General features: G+C 40.5%; 1 protein-coding gene across 1 annotated transcript; it reads right to left on the bottom strand.

The window, feature by feature from the left end:
- Positions 1 to 432: 432 nt before the first annotated feature.
- cep68 (centrosomal protein 68) lies at positions 433 to 16,160 on the bottom strand. Its single transcript, XM_034216738.1, is given in 10 exon segments — positions 433 to 1,669; positions 1,754 to 1,850; positions 1,983 to 2,105; positions 2,230 to 2,328; positions 2,330 to 2,388; positions 2,606 to 2,735; positions 4,512 to 5,321; positions 5,763 to 6,008; positions 15,682 to 15,770; positions 15,931 to 16,160. Coding segments are annotated over 9 exon segments (1,815 nt in total). The 5' UTR covers positions 15,760 to 15,770; positions 15,931 to 16,160; the 3' UTR covers positions 433 to 1,496.
- Between the last annotated feature and the right edge of the window lie 5,535 nt (positions 16,161 to 21,695).

Genomic DNA, 21,695 nt, shown 5'->3' with positions numbered 1-21,695 from the left:
ACACATGTAACTGTGTGAGACGTAGAGGGTCTTCCTCAGTAATCATGTATTTTACAATTTAAAGGTTTTGTGGAGAAAAGACAATAACATCCAGCAGCAGTATGGAAACTCCAACAATTGTTTCTTTTTGAAGGACAAATACAAAATAATGTACCTCTGTGTTTTTAAACCTCCGGTTGGGGTGCAGAGGCCCCTCCACTGACTCTCCAGCAATTGAGTCTTTTGGCCCAGCTAGGAGAGGAAATGAGCAGTATTTATGATAATATATTTACATATATTAAAAGGTGGTGCTTGGTTCTGAAATGAAGGAATTGAGTCCTGCACGTTGGGACAGACAGATATGTCACATTTGACTGCTAGTTTTAATCAATATTGTGAAATTAAGAATAATTTAAAAACATTCCGTGACTTATTACACGTAGACCACAGAAACAAGTTACGAATGTAACACTTTTATTCAAATTATTTGAGAAGGTTTTGAGTAGTGACAACAAAACACAAATGTTGTTATCCTTTATAACTGTAACTGAGCCATTTCAAGCAAGTGTTCTGTTTGAGTTCAATTCTGCACAAGTGTATGTAATTCAATGTGTGCCATAGGGTATCGCTGTCCTTTTACCTAGGGCACAGGTATTTAAGGGATGCGTTGCCACAGGAATGGGTGTGTCCGACCTCGGAAGGGCAAATGGTAGCTGTTGTTCTTGCCACCCAAAAATAACAAGGGAATTATTATGACCTAGTCTTTTAAATGTCATCTTTCGGCTTTGACTGTTACTCTCTTATTCACAACATGCACTTACATAAGTTGCCCTCTTCTTCTGTCCTTCTGGTAGATCATTTGTCGATACTGTGGGCACCAAAAACTAAATCCCATTCATGTCTATTATAATATGATAATTCATATTATATATATATATATTGTGGTGGAGGCTGTGTTCCTGGATAGAACAGAGCTTAGGTTTAAACGTGATTATTTAACATTAGAACACACGGGACTGAAAAGAGTGACAACAGACCATACGGCTGTGGGAAATGTTGGACTAGCTGATAATAAAACATTACGAAGTCAATTGATCATACACACAGCTTTGCTTCTCCAAAACTAAAAATCAGGGCTGACTCAGCAGTAATTAGGTGTTAGAAAGTGTTACTTTGAATTAGTAAACATTGAATTTATACACTGGATAGATTCCATGATGTTGTTTTGTCTTTGAATGATGATTAAATCTCATTAAAAAACAGTTGAAAAAGGTCAATTACATTTACATTACAAGCGACAAATCAATACCATGGTGAACATCTATATGATTAAGAAAAAACATAATAGAATATTGTTTTTATGTAATATTCAATGTGATCAGTTGGGTTGAGACATTATTTTTCACATACCAAGCTGATACACAAGATGCCAACATGTTCAAATGAGAGCTGTGCATTATACAGTATGTGAATTGTTGGAACAAAGTTAGATAGTACACAAATAAGTGTAACAAATCCTATGACAGAGAGGAGGCAGCCTCCTCTACTCTGGTCTGGGTGTTCTGATGGTTGTGCTGGTTCTGATGGCTAAGGCTTTCCATGGCAGACTGGATGGAGCAGAGGAGGTGCTGTGTGCGGCTCTCAAGAGCTCCACAGTGACTCTTTATCAGCTGCAGGGTGTCTCTTAAAACTGGAAACAGAGAGACTTAGTGAGTGATGAAATGCTGAGAGGAAATGTGAGTTCAGAGTGTTGCATGGTAGCTGACAGACGTACATGGAGACATGTGGTCAATGCAGCGGAGGAGGAGCTGACCGCTGAACAGCACGCTGGAGGTCACAGAGGTCAGAGGCTGCTGGACCCTCACTGCTCTCTGAAACACACACACAACCATTATCTATTGAAGTGCAAAGAGCCGAGTCAAAGAGAAGATCTGTTCTTCCCCACAGATATGTGCCCACCTATGCAGACAGCCACAGAAGTGCGCATTGTGGAGCAGGCTCACCTGGTACTCAGCAAGAGAGGACTTGACCCCGGCAATATCCACAGTGGGCACAGTCTGCAGCTCCATCTGCTCTGACACTGCATGCAGCTGCTGAATGAGCTGCTCCAGCTGCGAGCAGAAGACCTGAAACATAAAAAATGGATAAACACAATTCGATTTCGAAGCCACTCAAAACACTGAATCCAAACACCAAGGCAATGTTTTCAGGAATACTGCAGTGGCACTCTTACACAGCCAGTGTCTCTACCTGGATGTGCTGCATCAGGGAGTCACTGTGCTGCTCCTGCTTCTCCTGGCTGCCAGGCAGCACCCTGATACTGGGTGGACAGGCTCCCCCACCCCCCCCCTGCAGGCTCTACCCAGGCTCCAGAAGGACTCCTCACTGTTGCAGAGTCCCTGTGGTCAGCTGCTGATGGACAGGATTTTGGGATAGAGACAAACATCTTAGAGACAAACTGGATTCAATCTTGCATGGGATCATACTAGTGGTCATAGATGTTGTGTGTGTGTGGGCGGGGGGGGGGGGCTTAATGACTCGCTTAACGGCTATTTTCAACTAAAACTTTATTTTGATCTGAACTACCGAGACAGACAGACAGGCGGACAGATAGACAGCAGACTACCTGAGGCTCTCTTCTCCTCTTCTTCTTCTGGTGTGTCCTGCAGCACTTCCTGTGTCTCAGGCAGGGGGACGGGGGAGAGGTTGGAGCCCCCCCACTGCACAGACTCCCAGCTGGCTGTGACCTCTCTCACCTTCACACACCAGCAAAACATTTCATCTTTAGCTGATAACTGCAGATTAAAGCTGGAAAACACCACTTCATTTGAAAGAGCTGTAACTGATTAGATCAGATGTATCAACAATGAATCTGTAAAATAGTCAAAAGTTGGTATCTGATCAAAAGATAATAGCCGTATTAGCTCTGTATGTGATGAGAGTTTCATGCGGTTCAATTGTTTTTCCCTAGGTGTATTTCAAACTCAATGTTGGCCAATGTTATCTTTATTCTACTGGATATATAGCCTGCATATTAGTTGGCCAGAAACACCATTTAAAAACATCCTGCAGTCTCTGAGTAAGGATATGAAAGGAACATTTGACTTCGGCCATGTTCAGAGGCCTTAACAAAGATGTACCCTCCAGTCATCCATGATCACAGTATTATTTGCTGTTGCAATATAGGACTGTTGTTACATATTTATACTCTTACTATATTTATTTACAATGTTGGTTTTAGCTCAACTTATTCCATTACATGAATATAGTTCATTAGTTCTGCATAACTTGCACATTGGTCACAATTGTATATCTATTCTGTTTCTTCTTTTCGCACTATTTCTTTTGTTCAATTGTTTATGTCTTATATACAGTGGAGGAAATAAGTATTTGATCCCTTGCATTTTTTTTTAAGTTTGCCCATTTACAAAGAAATGAACGATCTATCATTTTAATGGTAGGTTTATTTTAACAATGAGAGTAAGCATATCAAAAAGAAAATCCACAAATTGACATTATATAAAAGATACAAATTGATTTGCATTTAACTGTGGGAAATAAATATTTGATCCCCTTGCAACAAACAAGAATTCTGGCTCCCACAGACCGGTAGCATAACTCCTCTTCCTTTAAAAAAGTACTCCTAATATCAACTTGTTACCTGTATAAAAGACACCTATCCACAGAATCAATCAGATTCCAACCTCTCCACCATGGGCCAGACTAAAGAGCTGTCTCAGGACCTCAGGGACCAGACTGTAGACCTGCACAAGGCTGGGATCGGCTACAAGACCATCGGAAAGCAGCTTGGTGAGAAGGAGACAGCTGTAGGTGTGATTATTCGGAAATAGAAGAAACACAAAATGAGCATCAATCAACAATCAATCGCCCTCGGTCTGGGGCTCCACACAGGATCACCCCCCCCCCCCCCGTGGGGTATTTATGATCATGAGAAAGGTGAGGTATCAGCCAAGAACTACACGGGAGGAACTTATACCAAGAAAACTATTGTCACCAAGAAAACTATTGGTGACACACTACACTATAATGGATCAAATCCTGCAGCAACGTCCTTCCTGAGATGTGCACAAACCTGGAGACCAACTACAAGAAGCGTCTGACCTCTGTGCGTCCAACAAGGGTTTCTCCACCAAGTACTAACACATGTTTACAAGGGGGTCAAATATGTATTTCCCATGGTTAAATGTAAATCTTGTCAATGTCAATTTATCGATTTTCTTTTTCATATTCTTTCTCTCATTAGTCAAATAAACCTACCATTACAATTATAGACCATTCATTTATTTGTAAGTGGGCAAACTTACAAAATCTGCAAAGGATCAAATAATGATTTACTCATCTGTATATATAATGTTCCATTGTTAGTGGAGCCTGGACTTCAGATTTGCATTGCCATAACTACACTGTAGCTACTGTGCGTATGATAATAAAGCCTTTGAATCTAGAATCTTGAATATGAGGAAGCAGCTGTTTGAACCAGATGCAGGTCAGTGGTCTCAGAGTGTGCCCACCTGTCTGGGCAGCAGCTGCAGCCCCTCCAGCTGCTCTGGAAGAGGGCAGAAGACCTCGTCCAGCTCCTCAAATGCACACCTGGACAGTGCACATTGCTGATGAGGACTGCAGTACAAGTCTGCAAGGGAGAGCGAGGTACCAGAGGCTTTGAGCCCCCATAGGCTAGGAGACCTGTGCCCCCCACTGAGAGACAGACTGGCAGAGCTACATAGGAGGTCCTGCTCTATCCCTGAGTCCTGCGGGTTGAGAGTGTGTTCCTGGTGCTCAGGGCTGGCCCCCGCACAGAGCGGCTGTCCCGCTCTCAGAGGGTAGCTGTAGTCCAACAGCGCTTGGTACTCCCTGTTAGGATCCCAGCTCGCGGTCTGTCTGTCCGGAGATAGAGGCAGAGCTGGGGGGATGGCACAGGCCCAGTACTCGGCCTGAAAGGGAGTCACAGGATGTCCTCCAGAAGGGCACAGTTTGCCCCCCCCCCGACGACTCCTCCTGGAGTCCCCTGAGCGAGGGCTGTATGTCGGATGCAGGACGGCAGAGGTCAGCTGCAGGCGCACTGGTTTGTTCAGTCTCTGGACTTTCATGTTGGAGTTGGAGAGGCTCTGCTGAGCGGATCTGCTGCCAGGGAGAGTGGACAGCCGGTCCCTGAGATCTGAAACAACCATGGGTGAGGCAAGGTCTCTCCTCCAGGGTGAAGGAGGGGACATGTCCCTGTAAGAGAGGCTGAAGCTGTCTGGGCTGAGCTCCTCCTTCACTCTGCTGCAGGAGGTCCTGTCAGTGAGCTGTTCTTCAGGTCTGCTGACAGCCAACGGGTTCTCCTAAAAGGCACAGACAGCCGTCATCTGTTACAGGGAAGGCTTTAAAGCAGTCACTCCGTTAGAGAAGTTCTGCAACAGCTGTATTCACACTCTTCACATTTTTGAACTGGCTTTGCCTCACAGTGAATCCTCAATGTCATCATTCATTAGAGAGGGTTAAGTGTCTAATATTAACAGACGATATTACAACGTGTATGGGACACTGGGAGTAAAATCATAAGAAAACTCTCAGCCATTTGTATAAAGCTCACAGTACAGTGTATATACAACAAGTCTGTGTATTTAAAACTCTTCATTTGACCTGACCATTGTTAGGGAAATTGTAGGTATGACTTTTAGATATATACAGGAGATCACATGACATTTATAGTCCTCATAATAAGCATAGGTATTTAGTTAGATGCAGCTTCATTAAAGGGATAGATGAAGTGTGTACTCCACCTTGTCTGTGTGCTTCTTTAGGATGGACGCATGTTGATGTGCAGAGAACAGGGGCGTCCTCCTGACATACTGTCTGTCTGCAGCCACAGTAACACGTGTGTGTGGTGAAGAAGGACTGGAGCCTCTCCTGCTCTGTTCATACTCTGGGAGAAGCACCCCCCACCTCTGGCTGCACCCATTAGCTTCCATTGGACAGAGGAACTGTAGGAAGGTCCTGTCAACTGAGGTAATAAATCCACCTAAAACCTTAAAAAAAGTTTTGATTTGTTGCTTTATTTTGTAGTTTAATGCATGAACCTTGAAGGAACAGCCGATTTGTGTCCAGTGTCATGTTGATGTCCATAAGGAGCACTGTGACTCAGGAGGGAAGATGTTAGCACATCTGCCAACATCTTCCTCTTTATGCTCCTTGTGACACACATATCTATAACGACCCCACAGCCAACATATCTCCTCAATTAATAAATAACAGAATATTGAAAGACAACATGCTTAAAACACACACACACACACACAGCTGTGAGCTCTTCTCCTGGACGCTGCCTACTGTCGTTCAGTTAGGAACCAAACCCTTCATTCTCCACTTTTCTTATGCATGTGTAAAGGCTAATATGACAGTTATTTATCTATAGTTACGTCTGATCACAGAAATGAAAGGACTAGAAGCTATAGGAACAGAGAGGAAGTCAAGAGAACAGGAATCTGTAGTACAGTGGCTGAATTAGCTCCAGACTGGATTAAGCACACAGCTCTAACAAAGGGCAGCCAGATGAAAGCAACTGAGTCTTTCTCCTCATGAGTAATTAAGCTTGTCAGAGAATAATTCTTCCTTACTCCTAAGATATTTAACTTTTCTGCCTGTTGACGTTTATGACCTACCCTGACTCTGTTATCTGTCTTAAGGAATGGGAGGCCTCAGCTATAATGTTGATATCAGTTTTATGACCGGGCAACTATCGGTCACAAATAGTTTATGATAGTGGGAACGCTGGCTTTCTAGCCTGGGTCAGTCAAGTGATTCAGTGTCTCCAGATGTTCGGGATATCTCTAGTGTTCCCAGATGTTTACGTTATCTCCCCAATATGTTGATTAATTCTCTGTAAACTAGTTAAAAGGTCTATCGAGAGAGAGGCTGGACAGAATTGATGTGGCAACCCACCCGTGCAGTCAGAACCTCTTGCTGCTGTGACTTGTGATATGAATTCTCCGGCCGATACTTGTAATAAAACACCAGTGTTTGACATCAAAGCTCCAACTCTCCTCGTGTCTCTCTGAGTCCTGACTCTCCATTGCTGCAGAAGTTTCCCTTACAAAGCTTATATGTAACATTACACTTTTTGTCTTTGGAGAATTTTCTATCTCCATACCATACAGAAAAGAATGTATGTGCATTTTTAATAAACAATTCTGTCATTATGTGTTAGGACGTTATGCCAAAGGTCCATGAAATCACACAAGCTTCATAGTGCGAGTGAAGGAGGAAGATAGCAGCTTAGATATTTCTAACTGTTTGTAACCATTTGGTTAACCATGAGCCTCAGGATTTTGCACGTTTCTGACATGTTATAACAGTAAAAAACAAACAAACGTAACCTAAAAAAAACAGGAATCTCTTATAACTAGGCCTATAAAAGAGTACAACAGAAAATACCTGATAAATATATCAGCAACTTAACAGGTTAACTCAACAAACCGACCTGCCACGATGACAAAACAAGAAACATAAACTGCGGTTCGATACAGTTCCGAACTACACGGGAAAACAATGGGTAATTAAGGTTAACAGAATACAAAAGGACATTGACAAGCAGGTAGTTTGTTCCGATTGGCTGCTTCCAGTATTTATCCGTCCTCAGCCCTCAGCCAAGCCTTTGCTGCACCAGGAAGTAACCTCCCCGAACGACCAAGGTAACTCAAATACAAATAAAGTTATTAATACAAACAAGTACTTGTGATAGCTGTTCTAAAATGTGTGAAAATAAACTACATTATGTCAGGTTAGAAAGAAATACAAATTTGACCATTTAAATAAAATGTGTGGTGTTAATTGTAGGTTGTTTTACTGCAACTGAAATAAAGTTCTGAAATAACTAGTTACTAGTGGACAGAGTTGGGTGTAATAATATTACTTGTGTTGGTAACGGAGTAGTGTAACGCGTTACTTTTAAAATTCAGTAATCACACTACAGTTACTAACATTGCCCCGACACGCGTTACTTCGTTACTTACTAAAATCAGTCATAATCAAACCTCAACAAACACCTGCAAAGAACACATGCTAAGGTGAAGATAACGCACAGCTATTTGTTGTTTGTTTATATCACGCAGTCTGTTCTTCTTCTCTGTTTTCCGGTTGTTGCCTGTTTTGAATGACGAATACACACTACCGCCGCCTGCTGGTAAGGAAAGTTATTGCCACTCACGCATGCGCAGTTCGTACGTGCTTAGCTGAAGTCTTGGCGGTGTCTGGTTCCAGTGCAACACATGGCCAACACGCAAGAGAACACGCCGACGCAACAGCGTGAGCAGACATAGACTGCGCAAAATACAGATAGCAGGAGACAGAGTACAGCCATGGTCAGATAGGAAAACATTCAGGATCTGGATCAGTCTTATGCGACAATGGAAACTGAACTAAAGAGAACATTTGAAACTTTAGCAGTCTGCGTGATCTGCCTGCAGGGAGGGGCGGGCCGGCCCTGCGAGTAAAGTAACGAGTAAAGTAACGAGTTGCTTTATGTAGAGAGTAACGAAGTAGTGTAATATATTACTTTTTTTTAAAGTAATATGTTACTTTTTTTTTAGTAACGACCCCATCTCTGCTAGTGGAAGGGAGGCCGGGTGCAGTGTTTTTGTTACCCTTTGTGGCTGTGGCCATCAAAAGTAGTCCCCGAGACTGACAGTGTGAAACAGAGTTCAGTTTTCTGTTCTCTTCCTGATATCTCTATAATACGTTTTTTGTTGTTTGCTTTACACTAAGTTTGATATTCGATACTTGCAAATAACTCCACACTTGTATCTATGAGAAACGTTATTCAAAACCAAAAGCATGTGGCTGTTGTTTGCTTAACAAATCACCACCGTTATTTACCATTTACCTGCACCCAAAATGCAAGGAACAAACCCCCCAAAAAGGCTTTAGTTTTTGAGAAACCACTATCCGAGGTCATTACAATAGTAGGTGTAGTTTAAGAAACTGATAGTTGTATCAAAATATTTTACTGCAAAAATGTTTGGTTAATGTTTGGAACCTTCCCATAAACAAAAATAGTGAAAATGTAGTCTCCTCTGAATGGGCTCGTGTTGGCCTTATCCCATGTATCTCTGGAAATAGTTATCAGAATGTCACTTAATTTGTACTTAATGTTCACAGAGAGACATATCATACAATAAAGCAAAAATGGTATCAATAAATGTAACCATCTTTGTAATATTAACACTTAAACACATGTGAATCATAGCGGAAATGGAATAGGACATATTAAATGCAAAAGTTTTGTTATACTTTCCTGTAATTTTTAAACTACAGATTCCAATCACCCAAAAATCTAATTCATGTGTACCATGTATTCTTGTGTTATCTTTATCATTTTTTGTTTCACTATTCACTTCACCCTCTGCTGTCACCAGCCTCTAATGCCCCTTTCACACCAACGCGGTTCCCATTCTAGCTCCGTGCTAGAGCTTTTCTGGTTCGGAACCGGTTTTTTCCTTTCAGCCCCCGCTTTGTTCACACCGCCCAGAGCCCGAGTGGTGCTGCGTCATTGCGTCATAGTTTGAGTCATGACGTAACCGATTACGTGCCTGCTTCATAAATCCAAACCGCACGGAAACCCCTCACATCGACAACAACAACAATGGCCGATTGTATTGAAGCGCTACTCGTTTTGGTTTTGCTCTGTCGAAACGAAATGGAAGAAATGGGACGACTTTACTACGAACTTTACATGAATCAGATGCGACATTCAAAAGTTCTTTACAATCATCATCATCAACGACGATTCCGTAGGAGAAAGAAGGTAAATATCCCCTCCAGCTTCCTCTGTACCTCTTCGGAAGACCAGATTCCCAGTAGCTGGTCTCTTCAGTGGACCACTGCTGCTTATTAAGTTTTAGGTGTTCCATCGTTGTGTACAAACTGCATAAAACGCGGGCTTTTTGTTGTTGTTCAGGAGGTTGATCCCACCCCTGCCCCCGACGTAAGCTTGACGTATGCGGTTCTTGCTTCTAGACCGACAATTTGTTGGTGCTTAAAAAGCACCGGTTTTCGGTTTTTGCTGCGGTTTGAACAGGAAAAAACTGTGCTTTTCAGGCTGTAGCTCTGAACCGGCCCTGGAACCGCGTTGGTGTGAAAGGGGCATAACAGCTAACCTGCAGCCAAAATGGCCGTCAGAATGGGGCCCTATGGGTGTACCTGTGTGAAGGGAAGGTCACAAAGCATAATTAATGCTTAAGGATTAAGAGATCCAAAAATATTTTATAACTACATATCATATATAATAATACCCTCAAAGATACTGAAATGAAGAGCTGTGGATGCATTGAAGAACTTTTGGTTTCACATTGGGTGAACTTCATGTGTTTATTTGTCTGCACCATGTGTTTTTTTCGTATTTGTTGGATTTGTATTTGGAATGCATGATTTGTATTCCATATAGGGGTGCAACAACTAATCGAGTTAATCGATTAAAATCGATGACCAAATTAGTTGCCAACTAATTCAATCGTTGATTTGTTGGGTCTAAGTTGTTACTCTCTGTTTGCGGAGCTGGCTACGTCCATCAGAAGAAAAAAAACATTCGAAAAATGGCGGAGGCGGAGAGAAGCACGGTCCGACTAAAATCTTCAACAGCGTGGGAGCACTTCACTTTAAACAACAGTAAAAGTGTGTTACCTGCAAACTGTGTAAAATCGAACTTGCATGGCACGGGAGCACCACAGTGATGCGGGAAAATCTCAAACGTAAAAAAACAAAATACCCAATCAAGATCCCTCCGCTTCGCGTCGGTCTCTGATCATACTGCCGGTGTTTTTTTTTTCTCCAATAATGACTGGCTTGCTGCACATTACCCGGCTTATTACACGGCCAAATACTAAACAAACTAACGACTAACTTGACTTATTTTTTACTTATTTATACTATGCCAATTTATTGATTCAGCTATTTCAAAGTGTTTGCAAATTTGCAGAAAATAGGTCGGGTTGAAACACTGTGCTGTATATTTATGTGTGTGTAAAAAAGTGTAACTGCACAATCTACCTATTTGTTGTAGCCGTTAGCCGTTAGCCGGTAATTACCGGACTATGACCGGTAAAATATGCTGAAGACCGGCAAACCTAAATCTCTCCGGTCAAAATGTCCGGTCAAAATAATGTCCCCTTAGCGCAATATCTCATCAGCTGCCCCACTTATATGACAGAGAAGAATAGTCCATTCTAATGTCTAACACTTAATGTGGAGAAAGAGATGTCCTGTATGGGTTGATTGTGCGTTGATCTGTTGGTAATGCCCCGGGGTTCCGGTGGGCATGTAAAATGCATAATGCTGCGCTATACTCTGCAGGCCTCACCCGGTTGCATAGCGACACTTATTGTTTAGGTGTCTTTTAATAAGCAGGTAGTCATATCATTAGCTAGAACTAGCTGGATCTGATCGATATGGACATAAACACGAGTGAAGTCTAATCTGACGGGAGAGAGAGATCAGCTGCTGCTGACGAGTCGACACGCAGCTCTGCATGATCACATGCAGCGGTGAGCGGACAAAACACACACTTCAGGTTAGAATATCACACGTAGCTATTTTAATGACCTCTCAAACTACCTAAACTAGTTATAGATATGTTTAGTTTTACTGTCGGGTCACTCATTACTGGATCCGCGAGCTGCATGATACTGACGGGCTGTCAGGAGAGGGAGAGCTCTTCGTTTATTATTCCCGTGTTATTATACATTACTGTACACTTTTGAATAATGTAGTTAATCTACTATAAATAGTTTGTTTAATATCGAATCATATCAATTTGTTTTAAAGCTCAATAAATAAAAAGGAGACTTTTGACCGGCACTTCTCTCATTTTGTCCGGAAGATTTAAACTTTAACGGACATTTTGACCGGCAAAAAAATATTCTAACGGGAACTCTGGTTGTAGCAAAGCCTGTAAACACTTTTTGGTTTGTGATTCACAATTCTATTTTTATAATGTATTATTATTTATAACGGCTCAGGTCCATTAAAGCATTAAAAAACAAAAACAGTTAGGTTAGTTATCATTGTTGATAATTTGAAAGAACATTGTTTTTGTTTGAGCAACCTAAAGAGACATCTTTTTTGTTCAAAACAAGCTGTTATATAGCTTTTGCATATGTTTTATAGCCTACATTTGGGTTGTTTTTGTGTGTTGATGTTGTCAATTTGGAAATGCAGTTTTCTGAATAAAATAATGGAAAACGTTTTTTTTTGCACGTTTTTTATCCGACTAATCGATTCATCGTAGAAATAATCGACAGATTAATGGATCATCAAGTTAGTCGTTTGTTGCAGCCCTATACATTTAGTAACAGCATTGTTTGAGGGAGCCTGACAACACAAACTTTACCCATCTTTAAGAATCGTGAGGCCCTGCATGCTCAGTCCCCTCGAGACCCCGAGTCCTCCTTCAGTATATCAGACTGATCTGCTGCAGGCTCCATGTTGTTCCCCAGTTAAACCCTTATAGTCTACAGATGGAAATGAGGCATTGTTTCGTCTTGGAGTGTACAGGAACAATAATGTGTACCATGTCTCTATGCTTTGCACATAACTTAGACCTATGTGCCTAGTCGTCACACAACCCATATGATGAGTCAGCTCTCTTCAGCATCAGGCCATGCTACATGTTGGTTAGAGCTATGCAGGAAAGTGTTAACACCTGGGGGGTAAAGCTCAAAATGAATAGAAGCTGAAGCTGGGTGAACTGATCAAAGGCTGTTTTATTCCTGATGTCTCCCTGAAAAGTATCATCGAGCAATGAGTGAATCACACCAGCCGTAAGCCCAAATCAGGCCAGGGGAGCAGAGTGGGGGGCTGTTTGATTCATTCATATTCGATCAGTTCGAATATCACTTTATTTTGGCATCCTAAGGAAAAACTAGGTATATTATATTTGAATATTAAATAGAAGGCTGGATGTCATCTTCATGTCACTGATTTGAATGAACAATAACAACAAAAGGCTTTATAACACACATACAAATACAAAGGACCCCAATGTATATATATATATATATACTGTATATCATGTATGATTAATCTTTGATTTATCCAATGTAATTTTTGAACATTTTCCTTTAAATCATGTTAAAATGTTGCCAAGAAACCTGTTAGCTCATGGCATCACAGTAGCCGTGTTATTTTTGTATTCATTCATTTTAACAGGGACAGTGCACATTAATCAACATTTCTGTAAATGTGCCAGAGTTAGCCAAGAGGCTATTTTTCATCTGCAGTCCCTGGATAGTCAAAGATTGTAAAATACAATAAACAAACAATGTGTCTTGAATGAAAAAGTATGATATAATTATAATAATGATAATACATATCATAAATGATATGTAGTTATATCATTTTTTTGGATCTCTTAATCTATGCTTTGTGTACTGAATCTGAACATTGTCCGTTAGGTGATTATTAGATAAAAGATATTAGTCGATTCAAATGGATATATTGCCATATGCAAAGACAATTAAAGACAAGTTTCTCAGACAAGTTCAATTATTCGCTTCTGTTCTATTTTGTAGTTTTTTTTTTTAAATTGCTAAAACACAATTATTGAAGCCATTTGCCCGATTTCACAACACTGTATAAACAAAAACAAAAACGACTCAAACTTACAAAATATTTCTAATTTATTGCAACAGCATAAACTATATAATTGTTTGAAAAGTGGCATTTTTACGTCAACAACACATTCATATTGATTTCTGTCCACACTCCAAATGCACACTGATGTTCTAGGTATTCAAAAAGACTATCTAGACTAGAGGCTTTGGAATTGTCTGTGGTGGCACACTGTAAATAAAGACTATGAAAACAAACACAATAAGGAAACAGAAATGTTTATTCTCAATACTTATTGAAGAATCAGACACAATCACCTCACTATAACTGAAGGGGAAATTAACATGGTTCCTGTAGGGACTAACAAAGAGTCTATTGTGATGACCCCTCCCTCTAACTCTCTAAAATTGGCCTCCATTGTTCTGCACAACAAAAACCAAAATGTAATCCTATTCAAAGCTTTCCAAGTGATTATCTACCTGTGTTTCAATATGCTATCTGGCTGCAGATAGTTTAGTTTGGTATTTTAATCTCAATGTTTGACAAACAACACACAGGCTTCTGGTTATGATGTGTCTGAAGATAACAGTGTGTAGTTCTTGATAAATGTGTGTTTTGTAATATCAAACTTGGTGTGAAGCAGACAATGGGCTTATGGTTTAGCACATCTGCTCAAAACATGAGTCTACATGAGTCAGTGGTTTCAATAATCATGCAAAAAGCTAGAAGTATAGTGTCTATATTTGTTCTAATGATAAGAAATGATCTGATAACTGATGCTGAATTGTGTAGAGGCAGTGTTAACCACATGCTTGATTTGAGTACATTAACCCTATTCACCAGCTCACCTATTCCTGGATCATGTTTTTAATGCTGCAACATTCTATGGGCGAAGAAAACTGCTCCACAGAAGTATTAATATTAAATATTGTTTTGTGTGAACTATTGGGTGGTTTGTTAAGAATTACTCAACTGTTTTGACAAGGAAAATAGCATTTTCGAAAAACCTGCAAGTGCTAACTCTGAAAATGTTTACTGAATTGTGCTAAATGTTCATGAACATTAAACATACTGTCCTTGATCAGGGGTTTAGGCTGATACAATTAGAAGATTGCTTTCATAATTTATATGAAATTTCTATTTTAAAAGAAAATACTATATTTTAAGTATCAATCGGCATCATTCTCAATAAGCATGTTTATTAATATTTATGATACAATATCAAAAGACATCCCAGGCACAGGCATTCTAGGTAGAGGACCTTAAGGACGAGGACGATGGTCTGAAGCGGTTTTATGAGGTTACAGTTCTTACAGTCTGTCTTCTCTGTACAGCAGAGCACTGTTGGAACCAGGAGAGTAACACATGTAACACACCAGTTAAAGTCGAGTCTTTAGCCCCAAATTGTAAATATTAATTGTATTATTTTTTACTGTTATAACATGTCTGAAATTAGCTAAATCCCGAGTCTCATGGTTGACCAAATGGTTACAGTTAGATATCTCTTAGAGCTAGCTTCCTCCTCCACTCACACTATGATTTCATGGACCATGGCATTACGCCCTCACACATACAAATACAGAATCTGTTTATTAAAAATGCATAGTTTGTTCTGTGTTTATGGTAGGGAGATAGCAAAACTCTACAAAGACAAAACCTGTAAGCAAGGTTAATCACTCACTGTAGTCATTTTAAATATAACTTTTGAAGAACAAATTGAAACATGTATTTATGTGTGTGCAGGGAACCGCACGTCCAATTCTACATTAGAGCTATTTAATTCTATTGGCGTTTACTTGAAATATTAACATTGGTCCGTCATCAAACTCAGTGGCGAGCCGTGACTTTTTATAGAAACAGAAACTGAACAGGCAGATTCGAAGGAGTTATTTATTTGGAAATGTTATATTAAATACAATAAAATCAAGTTATTTTGGTAAAACTAATGAAAAATATAACTAAAGAAATATTTTTGAAAAATATATTTAAAAAAAAAATGTTTTTTAGAATATCTTCGGCCCTTACGGCTCGCCACTGATCAAACTAACAACACGCACACGGACCTACAGCACTGTATACAGCCCACAGTCACATAATCACCTGCAGCCCTGAGGAGGATACCATGACAACAAACAGCCGCCCAAACACAAAACAAGCAGACGACCGGAAGCGACACATCACTGCTGGATCTGTGATGGCATGGAGATGAAAATGTGCAACACGAAGTTATTAAGCCGTTGCATGCTGACATGAAGCCATTAAACACGTGCTTCCTGCTTCCGATAAGTTGAAGTATTCATACCAGAAGGTCTTTCAGACAGACAGAAACACACTCACACTCACACTCACCACATCCAGCTGTAACGGCAGCACAGTTGTTGAAGACTCGCCATCTTTACTTCAGCTCCGCCCTCCGCCCATCCGCTGTAACTGTCACTACAGGTGACCATGGATGTATAATAAGAACTGGATACAGCGTGGAAGGCGGGGCCTCATTCATTCCTATGAGAGTTGCTCATTGGCGCATGGATGACAAAATGGCCCAACTTTTGAGAGTGAAACGTCACAGATTACCCAGCATGCCTGAGAAGTACCCGTATGTGCGCTCATAGAGCATGCGCAACTTTAACCAGGCCCCCAAAAGCAATATGGTCTAGCTGCGGCCGCGGCCAGTACACGGCGGTACACGATGGTACACGACACGCCCACCTGACACTACGGTGGCTGAGAGGCATGGCAGATGAAAAGCGAATTGACGACAACTACGCCGCCTACGGTGGAGACCGTACATGGCATGTTATTGTAGCATTTTAAGCAACTAAATTAATAACCTATCCGTTTTAAGCAACTATTAGGCGTTTTAAGCCACTATTAGGCAAATAAATTAATAACCTATCCGTTTTAAGCAACTATTAGGCGTTTTAAGCAACTATTAGGCAAATAAATTAATAACCTATCCGTTTTAAGCAACTATTAGGCATTTTAAGCAACTAAATTAATAACCTATCCGTTTTAAGCAACTATTAGGCAAATCAATTAATAACCTATCCGTTTGAGAACCCCTTGGAACCCCTTATCCCATTTTGATGGTTGACATCTCATTTGAACAGTGAAAGCCAGAATATTGTAAAAATGCTTACCAATGATGTATTAATAATAGGATATATATAGCGCCTTTCATGAGACCCAAGGTCCCTTTAAAAAGAAGAACAGGAGTAGAAACAAACATAACAAAAGGCAGTCAGACAAAACAACAAATAGATTTGGGGCCAAAGGCCTTGGCAGACAGATGGGACTTGAGGGCCCTTTTGAAGGCATCAAGCGTGGGGATGTTGCAGATCTCCGCAGGGAGAGCGTTCCAGAGAGTGGGGGCTGCCATACTGAAGGCTCTGTCCCCGAAGGATCGCAGGTTGGTGCGGGGGGCCAGAGTCTGAAGACCGCAGGTTCCGGGGTAGAGCATGTGGGAATTGTATTGATTGAGCCAGTGTTTCATCGTGTACTTTCAACTGCAGTATATGGTCAGGCAAGTTCAGCATTCACTGTGATGTATATAAAATATGACACTGATACCGTTTTCCTCAATGAACATTTATTGAACAGAACATCAAATGGAAAATCAGAGCTGGTCAACTTAAAAAAATATTGAATAAATAATAAACTCCTCGGAATCTTTCACAAGTCCTTCAGCCTTTGGTGCGCTTCCTCACTCATGTTCTTGGCGAGGTCATGAGAACAAAGTTCCATCTTACTGATAAGACAAGATGGTATAAAGAAGTCATATGTAATATTATAAAATCACATGCATCAGGGGTTGTACACTTTAATGTGTCCATTCACTAACCGACTCTTTAGGAAGGAAGCTGTAAGGCCTCTTGTTATAGGAGTGGTCCTCATCAGTGTCCAGGGGCATCTGTAGACAGTCAACCATTATTTTGACAGTGCTTTACATGCACGGTTTAACTCCTCCAAAAATGATTCAGGCTCGATTCAGAATGACACAGTACCACACAAAACAAATGTTGCATGTACCATAAGTTCTATGTAGTATGTGTTTTAGGAGTAGTAACCCATTCTGAAACAGGCACACAGGGTCATAGATACGTTGAGCGATACACTGACCATGGTGCTGCTTGCATGCGTCCTTTTTACAACTGATCCTGAATGTAGGTGGGACATTGTCGCTAAGGGTCGCCCTGCCTTCCTCACTATAGTGAGCAAACCTCTTTCCATACCTGCAATTAAGACACATTTTCTTCACCAGAAGGTTGAATTTTAGAGCCAGGTGTTCACCCCCAAATCTTCTTGATAATACAATTACAAATTCAAATGTTTTTGTAGCACTGCAGCATACCCTTCCAGTCCAAAGTTTTCCACCAGGATAACACACCACCACCTTCTCAGGAGAGACATGTCATGCTAAAGAAAGAGCATCAATTTTCATTAAGTTTGTTATAGAATTTTAATGTGACTTCTTTCCTTAATACTTACAATGCTGAAGTCAAAGCTGGCCTCCATGGCAAAATACCAGGCATACTGTAATGAGAATTTTATTAAAAAAAAAAGTGACAAAAAAAGGGGGAATTCTATGAAAAAAGGCATTTTGAAGAAAAAAAGTCAAATTCTGAGAAAAAAGTTAAATTTGAGATGCATTGTGGGACATGTAGTTTATGGGCAACGTGCTTCTGTAAATCGCCATGTAACCGTATAATAAACATATTATATTCTTTCAGAGCTCTTGTGGGGCCACAGAAAATGAAGTGGCGGACCGGATTTGGCCCCCGGGCCTTGAGTTTGACACCCCTGCTCTATAATGATACTACAATTCAAATGCAATACCAACAACAACTCAACAGCAACAACGCAAACTACGACAACCCACACATTGCGCATTGTTCATAAAGTGTTGAAGCGCTCAAATTTGAAACTGTTTCAACCTGTCACCTGTCAGAATCGAGACGAGGCAGTGCATTGAATCGCCTGATTGGACGGCGAACCAGTGAGTTGATTCATTCAGGAAATGAAGCAGTTGCTGCTTCGGACGTCACATGTCACGTGATTTGAAGCAGTTGCTGTTTCTGACGTCATATTTCACGTGATTTGAAGCAAGCTTCGAAGCACTGCTTCTATGGAATAGGAAGTCCAGGGTTGAAGCTCTGTTCGAAGCTTCAGTGTCAAACTGCCATCACTACCATTCAGTAAAGAACAGCAGCCGTCACAACCAGTTTCTGGGGTTTCCATGATTATTAAGAATCTTTGATGAAAGCTAAGTTTGGGTTTAGCTAATGCATTTATCATTTTACACGAGGGTTACAAAACGAAAATAAATCAGTTGATGTGAGCAAATGTATTGTCACTATGTAATCTGTTGCAAAACGTCAGCTAGCTGGGCTTATTTGAATCCTAAATCACAGGTTACCTACTCTAGCCACATCAAAACCCCAGAACATGAACCTGATTGAGGCTTTGAACCGATTAACACTTTTTATTTTCCTCCCGAGATCGTGAGGCTTTTCATGCTTTCTCATGGACCTGTAAAAGCTAGCCCTGATGCTCATTCTCCCTGAAGGTAGATCTTTGTTTGAAACTGTGGAGAATTGGTTATCATTCATGTTATCCAAAAAAACGTAATAGTACATCATTAAAACGCTTTACACTGTATCAAGACTGTCAATTTGTCAAAGTTAGCCAGTAACTACAGCTTTGTTTGTCACTTACCTTCATAATTGTCGATGTAGCTGGATATGTAGCTACATCTTGAACCCCTTTTTTCTTTTGCTCCTCGGGGCTGAGCCTGCCGCTTGTACCAGCCGATGTACATCACTGATGTTAACCTTCGGTAGGTCTTGGAGATATCGAGTGTAAAATAGTGCCATCACGTTAACGTTAGCCTTCTCACTTGGTTCTACCGCTATCTATACGCTATCTATCTCTCTATACGCGATCTATCTGCTATAACGCTATCTATCGCTGTCCCTCTATCGCTCTACCGTAGACCGGAAGTTTACAACCACACACTCAATGAACCGAAAATGGAAATACGTCATCCCGTGCAACTAGCCTAGAGTGGCAAAGTCCCTCCCCTTCCGGGGGAGCTCCATGGGACCTTATTTCGGAAAAATGATGTATTGAAGTCAATGGAGAGAGAAAGATTATCTTTCAATCCCGTTTGAATTGTGCCACGAATTACACATATGATGTTTGTCAATTTAAAAGATAATTTTGCAAGTCAAAACAATTCAAATGTGTCGTAAAACTGTGAAGTAACACATTTGTTTGTGTGAAACGCTCAATGAACTACATCTCTGGTCTCGCACAACAACACACGTCACCAAGATGGCCATCACTACTGTCTTGTCAACAAAACGATTGCCTACCCTCACTATTACCACAATGAAACACATCCAGAAGAATGTCATGCAAAGCTGCCTGCCTGCCTTCCTTTGATTCTCTCTGAACTGCCTGGTCTTTTTAATGTTTAATGTCAACCATTTGTGCAGATAGCATGAAGTAGAACAGATCGCCGGTGCTAATGTAGCGTTAGCATTTCTCCCCCGGGCTTAATAAATGGTGTATTATAGAATGATCACACCGGTGACAGTACTCTTCAAAGGGTTCACGAAATATGACTACTACTCTTACTGTTTAACATTTTGGGTTACTTAATGTTACTTCATATTAAGGCTAATAAAAATGACAAGGCTAAGACTGTAATGCTAACTAACGTGCTCTCCTGGTCCTTTCATCAGACGGGAAGCGAAAGAACGAGCAAGACCCATTGCTGGTATGGTTACAGCCTGTTACTAAGCACACAGGCATCTGTTAAAGTTATCTTATCTTAGCTATCTCTTATATTTAGCGGAGGAAAACAATTGTGACATCACTTACGCAACTCTGGGATTTGTAGTCTTTCTAGTTGCGTATTTTTCATAGTCTTATATTTCAACAGTTTTACGACAAACTGTGACTTTTTTGACATGGAAATTATTTTTTAAGATTGACAAACATCATATGTGTAATTCGTGGTGCAATTTAAACGGGATCGAAAGATACGTTTTCTCTCTCCATTGACTTCAATACATAATTTTTCCGGAATAAGTAGTAGGTAAGAAATAGAAATGGCTTACGGTAAAATAAAAGCGTGTCACAATGCTAAATCCTAAACATCACTAAATTCATTAAGAATAACTTCACTGCTTTCTGATAATTACAGCTCTTTTGATAGTTCGATTCTTTTTGAATGTTTGTTAGTTGAGTTGAAGACCAGGAAACAGAGTAGGTCGAGGGTCTGGTTTGAGCAGAGAGAGTTACTGCGTCATCCTTCCATGAGGCAGCCTAGACAGAGAGCTCTTCGTCTTTGATTAAAAGAGTTTGCTATCCTCGCTCCTCTCAGTTTTCCACTGAAGCGACCAGGTATATATATACATTTATGTATCTATTTAGCGCTTTGAGCACCAGGAAAAGCGCTTTATAAATGTAATGTATTATTATTATTATTTAGGCAGCAAGACTAAATCATACATTCTTTCCACTACTTCATCATGAATAAATACAATAATTGAGTAACTAGATATTATGAGGGTAAAACAAGATATTAACATTCTAATAACAGTATTTCGCTTTGGATCAGCTAAAAAACGACTCGCTGCACCCTCACTACGAGGGGGACCCAAGTTCCCATCAGCAAAAACACGTGGGTTTGCTATCCTGGCTCCAAAATGGTGGAATGAGCTCCCCATTGACATCAGGATAGCAGAAATCTTACACATCTTCCGGCGCAGACTGAAAACTCATCTCTTTCGACTCCACTTTGAGCGATAGAATTACTAACAAAGAACTGCTAACAGAGCATTTATATACTAATAAAGTACTGGCTTATCTAAAGCCAGTTGAGTAGCACTTGAAATGTTTGGCTCTATGAAACCTGATGTACTTATATGATTCTGTTTTCTTCAAGGTTGTGTCTTCCTGGTCGTATGTACTTATTGTAAGTCGCTTTGGATAAAAGCGTCAGCTAAATGCAATGTAATGTAATTTTAGGGACTTTTTAAAGTGATGAGTTTTTTTCCAAAATGTTCAAAATAACACATTTCCTCAGATTGGGTTTACAAAACGAG

Source organism: Gymnodraco acuticeps, unplaced genomic scaffold (genome assembly GCF_902827175.1).
Source record: "Gymnodraco acuticeps unplaced genomic scaffold, fGymAcu1.1, whole genome shotgun sequence".
In the NCBI taxonomy this organism is placed as follows: domain Eukaryota; kingdom Metazoa; phylum Chordata; class Actinopteri; order Perciformes; family Bathydraconidae; genus Gymnodraco; species Gymnodraco acuticeps.
Note: the sequence above shows the minus strand (reverse complement) of the source record. Positions and strands in the feature narration are given on the sequence as shown.